A 7,452-nucleotide genomic window follows, 5' to 3' on the forward strand; every position below is an offset into this window, starting at 1 on the left:
ATGACAGCAGCCCGGTGTTCTGTCGAGTTGAGCTACTTCGTCGAGTTAGGCTACCGTAGTGCTAATCGATAGCCCTAACCCTAACTCTTACCCTAACCACCCAAAAACCCCTAAAACCCTTAATTTAAATCTAACCACTAAAACCTAACCCTAATTCCAAAACGGTGGAACTGCACCTGGGCCGAAACTGAACTCGTCGTAACACCGGCACTAACCCACATGTTGCTCCGCGCGATGTTTCTCGCCTTGACACGCAGTTATTCCTTTGGCACGATTGGGCACGAGCATGACGGCAGTCCCGCGCAAGCATGATCGGCGGTTTCTGATTGGTTCGTGCCGAGGCCAAGTCAGCGCTGGGGGAGAGGAAGGACGACGGCTGTCGACGAGAAACATGCCCGTTAGTCAAAGTTTTAAGGGTAAGAATTCATAAAACGAAGGCAGAGCAGAGGACATTTTTCAAACCTGCCACTGTTTTTAAAAAGCTATTTTTGCAGTTTAAACATTTCACGCCTCACCGTACGACGGCCTTTTGGCCCACTGTATCCAGGGAAACCTGTCACGAATAATACCCACAGTGCTGTTTACCAGCTTAGAAAACACAAATCACACTCGTTAGCTGTTTATTTGTTCATTTATGCCCTCGACAAACTACCCAGGTTTAAGTTTTATAGTAAAGTTGACCCGACGGCAAACAGAGTTAGCCTGTTAGCAGTTAGCCAGGTAGAGGGACACGATGACTAGCTGCTAGTCATAGTAGCTAAACGTTAAGATAAAGCCCAAGAGCGGCGTTTACTGCTGTTTATTTACGCAATATGTGCTAACACTACAATCAACATAAATATAGCATGATACCAGTATACACACGGCTCCCAATTAAACGGCTTACAAAACTCTCCTTGTTGGAAAGGGCCGTTTGTTAGCTTACCCGCTACTAGCTATAATGGTTGTAACTAATGGGAGAACTCTTGTGAAAAAATAGTGTAGTAAAGTGTGTTTTGATCACTAAACGTGTAATAAAAATGCATTCTCTTTACACACATTTTTAAATACACTGACATTATACTTCTGTGTACTTTTAGAAAATATATTTTGCATTTAAACATAAGTACACTGAAGCACACTTGAATAAAAGTATGTCTGTAAGCAAATACACTTTAGTACATTTTTAGGGATATAACACACTTAATAAACTTTGCTGAAAGTATACTTTTTGTGCTAAGTGTATTTTTTTAAGTAAATACTTTAGTGCACTATTTTTTCAGAAGGGAAAGCCATAAATTAATGTATTCATACGCACAAAGTAACGCCGGCCTCAGTCATTTGGGATTATCAGTTAATTGTAGCTGTCTCTTCATAGTATGACTTCAGTGTTTAGCTAAGAGTGATAGGAAATTAAATATTTTGTGGAGGAATCTTTAAAACACATGACGCTAATTTAACATTCGTGTTTAATGTGCGCAAAGTGTATATTTGATCATAATAATAATGCATTATATCTATAGGGGACTGTCAGGACACTGAAGGACACCTTACAACATTCAGTAATCACATAACACATAAGATATTAGCTTTGTATTTTGTGTGGTCCACAATTATAAATTTTTGTTAATTATTTGTAATCCCCCATCAAAGCGACGAATGAGGAAATCTCGAAAGCCATGCCAGGTGACAGCCAGACGGACACCCCAAATGAGGCCGCTCTTCTGGCCCTGATGGAGAAAACCGGCTACAGTATGGTGCAGGAGAATGGGCAGCGCAAGTTTGGGGGCCCTCCTCCAGGTATGGACGTCTTGGTAGAGCTGGAGTGAGTACCCCATGGGGGTTAGCCGCTGTGTGAAAATTACATTATAAAATTCTTCCGATTAGAAGAAACAGATTTTAAAAATCTGATTAAAAAAATATCAAAAGTACTTGATTGTAAAATGTAATTTAAATATTGAAATCGATCAGGACTGTATAGGTGATTTATTTTTACTCATTTTGCATTCCAATAGAGCAGATATTTTTGGCACAAAGAAAAAGGACAGAGTGTGTAGGAGGAACCGGTTATTTATTCATATTTTGAAAATGTCTGCTGGTTCCAGATTGGGAGGGGTCCCCACCGCCTCGTGGCTGTGAGATATTTGTGGGTAAAATCCCTCGTGACATGTATGAGGATGAGCTCGTCCCTGTGTTCGAGAGAGCTGGCCGCATCTATGAATTCAGGCTGATGATGGAGTTTAGCGGGGAGAACAGAGGTTACGCTTTTGTCATGTACACCACGAAAGAGGCTGCCCAGAGAGCCATCCATTTCCTGGACAACTTCGAGATCCGTCCCGGAAAATTCATCGGCGTGTGTGTCAGTCTGGACAACTGCCGGCTCTTCATCGGTTCGGTTCCCAAAGAGAAGACAAAGGAGGAGATCCTGGAGGAGATGAGGAAGGTGACCGAAGGGGTGGTTGATGTCATCGTGTATCCGAGTGCCGCAGACAAGAGCAGAAACCGGGGATTTGCATTTGTGGAGTATGAGTCCCACAAAGCCGCTGCAATGGGCAGAAGGAAACTCATCCCAGGTACTGAACCAATTAGAGCTGCTCTGCCTGACCGCCTGCCTGTGTTAAAAATGCTTCCGCAAATAATACTTGCCGCTTCTATCACTGTTGATGCTTCATTTCTGCACTGCAATTGCTGTTTCTGTTTCCAGGCACTTTCCAGTTGTGGGGTCACAACATCCAGGTGGACTGGGCCGAACCAGAAAAGGATGTAGACGACGAGACGATGCAGCGTGTCAGGGTACTGTATGTCCGAAACCTCATGATATCCACATCCGAGGAAACCATCCGGAGTGAATTCAGTAAGTTCAGGCCTGGCACTGTGGAGAGAGTGAAGAAGCTCACAGACTACGCCTTTGTGCATTTCCACAACCGCGAGGACACCGTCGCGGCCCTGCACGCCATGAACGGAAAGGCCATCGATGGCTCAGTCATAGAGGTGACCTTGGCTAAGCCAGTCGGCAAAGATGGCGGCCGCAGGTTCAGTCAGAGGGGGTATGTGGGATCTTCTGTGGATGGTGTGTTTATGCAGAACAAGGATGATAATAACTGTGACATGCCCCCAGGCAGGTCTCTCAACATACCAGCCAGGCTCAGCAGCCAGTATACCCCCGACATACAGAGGTGCCTATATCCCTTCTACCCTGGGAGCAACCTCATACCCATCAGCATGTACTCCTTAAAACCTAGGCAGTTCTGCTCTGCCATCACCCATCTTGAGTACTACTGCCACAAAAATAGCTGGTCTCTCCCCGAGTATTATCTGTACTCTACCAACAGCCAGGATGGGACACTTCTGCTCATCTATAAAGTGGTTATCATGAGCACATGCCGTAGTTTCATGCCAGATAAGCTCTGCACCATCCTTGAAGATGCCAAAGAATTGGCTGCACAGAACGCACTGTGGAGTTTAGGTTAGTGTGTCATCCTTTCCAGATTTAATGGTGTAGTTTCTGTTCAAAGTAGTGTACAGGGTTGAGATTTACCTTAATACCTGCACTGTGGCAGCTATTTTGTGATTGAGTGCTTATGACAGAAAATTGATTGCAGTTGTAAACTGCTCTTGAACTAAATGAATATTTCTGTAAAATTTAATCTGCGCTGAAGTCACTAAAAGTTTGATCTTTAAAACAGACAGAAAAATTGAATAGGATCTTTGGGTTTAGAATGAATAGTGTGTAGAGAAGTACTAAAATCACTTAAGTTTCTCAAGCCTGGTGATTTAGAAGACTGCATTGTCCTACAAGTGGTACTGCACTTCCCAAGAGACGGTTTTTTTTTTTTGAGTGAGATTTAGGGCAAGTAATTCCTTCAGTAAATTTCAAAAATACTGTAAGCTTTGGCCTTTTTTCAAAATCTATTGTCTATTATTAGCTAGGCTGTATTGGACGATCCTGAAAAACAAAGTGCTTCAAAGTAGTATCAAGTTCTGCATAAAATAGCCCCAGTACCTAATTAGGCTAAAGCATAATATTTTTGCAAAATATATGATGCATCTGTTTTGCTTTGAAAGCTTTCAGGAACTTTTATTGCTGCACGTTTAACGTCTTTATAACATTATAAAAGCTATGACGTTAGAGAACTTTTTAAAGACTTTGAAAACTGCAGTGAATACAGTGTCAAGTGCAGTGTAACACCAAGTTCATAACATAGGTTGTTTTTATATTTATATAATCTGATAAATAAAATTTAAAGACACCATCTTACACTACTGTATTAAGTGTATGGAAGATGGTATAGACCAGGATGGTATAGTCCAGTCCCAAGATTGTTTCTTTAGTGTGAGTGAACCTAAATTGGCCTTATTTAGTGTTTGGGACATGTTCTGAATCATTATAAGGGTAAACCTGCAGTGTAGTTTTCATGCTTGTGTTGTTTCTGTGTAGACTGCTCCTTCCTTGGATCAGCGTCCCCATCCAGTCTGTCTCCCCAGTCCATGACTTCTGGCAACGGCCTGATGTCCTACCGCTGCTGTTCCTTCCCTTATCCAGGCTATTCCCTGTCGCGGGCCCTTCCACTGGCCAGTGGCAATGGACACAGGATTTACATTTCTAACCAGTCTAATTTTTGTTAGCCCAGCCAGTCCGTCAGTAAATATGTGAAGGTTAACCAATTACGTTTTTTATTTTTACTATCTATTTCTATGTGGCATTGGAGAATATTTATATTTACAAAAAAAAACAAAAGATGAATTCTTCATTTTTATCCCCTAGAAAGAAAAGCACACTGTTTAATGGTTATAAACTGCACTTTATGTTAAAAGACAAGCAGCAGTTTAACTGTGAATTGATTTGAAAGATTTTTGTTTCGTTTTCATTTTTTCTTTTTTTCCAACAAAATGTAATAATTTTTGACAGACCTAACTCTGAACTGTTCCATGTGATCTATAACAAATTTTCTTATGTAATTGTTCAGTCGCTTGTTTGCATCTGTTTGTGTATGTTTGCTTAGTGCCACGAAAAAAAAAAAAAATATATATATATAATGCCCTCAGTATTGAATTCAAAGGTGTGCGGATGTTAAGAAAATGTAACAGAATCTGAAATTTTTATATTATGAAGTGAACAAGTGTAAACTTCAATACAATCAGACGGGAAAAAAAATCATAACAGAAAGATTTCATATAAAAGTAATGGATAAAAATACTTATTTATTAAGAGAAATCTTATGCTAAATCTGACGATTTTCATGCATTTTTTTGTCCTTGCTGTTTTGTTTTGTAGCATTTAAAAGCTGTCAGTCAGAGAATTTTTTTTTCTGGTGGAAAAAGTAGTATTAGTAACTGAGTAAAGTGAATCTCTAACGGCACCTGAAGTCTCCGGTAAAATCTTTATCGTATCCTAGAAACATTTCAGTTTTTAATGTTTCAGTCTAGGAAGGTAAGTGTATGTATGTTCTACATAAACATAATTCAGGAGTTGAAAGTGTTATATTGAGATATTTTGGAGTTTGTAGTAGTAAATTTGTCATTTTGTTCCTATTTCATTTTGTACTGCACATACAGCAGTAGTTCCTTGTGTGCGGTTGAACTGGTTCTTGGTTAAATCTGAAACTGGAAATCTTATTAGATTACAAAAAACCTTATTAAATTACAAGGTTATTGACACCAATTCACAGCCTCCTATAATTTGTCATTTCTGGAATTTAGTCCTGAAGCTGCATCCAAATGTATTTAAATTTAACCATTTTTTTAAAACCTGTGTTTCAACAACATTTTGTAAATGTATTTTTATTGTAGTTTATTAAAATATAGGCATGAATCATCATGTTTTGACTTTACAGATCAGATCATTGTCATTATGTGTTGTAAAGTATATACTGACTCTTGGTTACCGAATATCGTCTCCTGCTGGATCTTCAGGCTTCCGTTGGCTCCTTTCTTGTGGTAGTCATGCATCTCGAGGCTGATCCTGAAATATTAACACAGGTTCTAGGAAAATGGCCAAATGCCTCTTTTTAAATGAGAAATTCATTGGCTCTGTTGCTGGAGGTTACATTGGCCCTTGATTTCTTCTGCTTAGTTTGGAATAACTGGGAGGGTTGTTTCCACTCACGCTTATAGTCTGTGGGTGAGTGATAAGCAGCCGCTTGCTGTTATGGGCTCTCTGTGCGTGATCTTCACTGTGTGACTCCGTTAGGGCTCTCTGTGCGTGATCTTCACTGTGTGACTCCGTTATGGGCTCTCTGTGCGTGATCTTCACTGTGTGACTCCGTTATGGGCTCTCTGTGCGTGATCTTCACTGTATGACTCCGTTATGGGCTCTCTGTGTGTGATCTTCACTGTATGACTCTGTTATGGGCTCTCTGTGCGTGATCTTCACTGTGTGACTCCGTTATGGTCTCTCTGTGAGTGATCTTCACTGTGTGACTCCGTTATGGGCTCTCTGTGCGTGATCTTCACTGTGTGACTCCGTTATGGGCTCTCTGTGCGTGATCTTCACTGTGTGACTCCGTTATGGGCTCTCTGTGCGTGATCTTCACTGTGTGACTCCGTTATGGGCTCTCTGTGCGTGATCTTCACTGTGTGACTCCGTTATGGGCTCTCTGTGCGTGATCTTCACTGTGTGACTCCGTTATGGGCTCTCTGTGAGTGATCTTCACTGTGTGACTCCGTTATGGGCTCTCTGTGCGTGATCTTCACTGTGTGACTCCGTTATGGGCTCTCTGTGCGTGATCTTCACTGTGTGACTCCGTTATGGGCTCTCTGTGCGTGATCTTCACTGTGTGACTCCGTTATGGGCTCACTATGTGAACTTCACTGTATGACTCTGTTATGGGCTCTCTGTGCGTGATCTTCACTGTGTGACTCCGTTAAGGTCTCTCTGTGAGTGATCTTCACTGTGTGACTCCGTTATGGGCTCTCTGTGTGTGATCTTCACTGTGTGACTCCGTTATGGGCTCTCTGTGTGTGATCTTCACTGTATGACTCTGTTATGGGCTCTCTGTGCGTGATCTTCACTGTGTGACTCCGTTATGGTCTCTCTGTGAGTGATCTTCACTGTGTGACTCCGTTATGGGCTCTCTGTGCGTGATCTTCACTGTGTGACTCCGTTATGGGCTCTCTGTGCGTGATCTTCACTGTGTGACTCCGTTATGGGCTCTCTGTGCGTGATCTTCACTGTGTGACTCCGTTATGGGCTCTCTGTGCGTGATCTTCACTGTGTGACTCCGTTATGGGCTCTCTGTGCGTGATCTTCACTGTGTGACACCGTTATGGGCTCTCTGTGAGTGATCTTCACTGTGTGACTCCGTTATGGGCTCTCTGTGCGTGATCTTCACTGTGTGACTCCGTTATGGGCTCTCTGTGCGTGATCTTCACTGTGTGACTCCGTTATGGGCTCTCTGTGTGTGATCTTCACTGTGTGACTCCGTTATGGGCTCTCTGTGCGTGATCTTCACTGTGTGACTCCGTTATGGGCTC

The 7,452-nt window shown here is 42.0% G+C and overlaps 1 protein-coding gene across 1 annotated transcript; it reads left to right on the plus strand.

Moving 5' to 3' along the window:
- The first annotated feature begins 258 nt into the window (after window positions 1–258).
- On the plus strand, window positions 259–5,797 carry rbm46 (RNA binding motif protein 46). Its single transcript, XM_023790813.2, has 5 exons — window positions 259–416; window positions 1,633–1,779; window positions 2,085–2,552; window positions 2,684–3,445; window positions 4,418–5,797. Exons 1-5 carry the CDS (start codon window positions 287–289, stop codon window positions 4,603–4,605), a joined length of 1,695 nt encoding a protein of 564 aa, XP_023646581.1. The 5' UTR covers window positions 259–286; the 3' UTR covers window positions 4,606–5,797.
- The last annotated feature ends 1,655 nt before the right edge of the window (window positions 5,798–7,452 follow it).

Source organism: Paramormyrops kingsleyae, chromosome 12, assembly GCF_048594095.1.
Source record: "Paramormyrops kingsleyae isolate MSU_618 chromosome 12, PKINGS_0.4, whole genome shotgun sequence".
NCBI classification, from domain to species: Eukaryota; Metazoa; Chordata; class Actinopteri; order Osteoglossiformes; family Mormyridae; genus Paramormyrops; species Paramormyrops kingsleyae.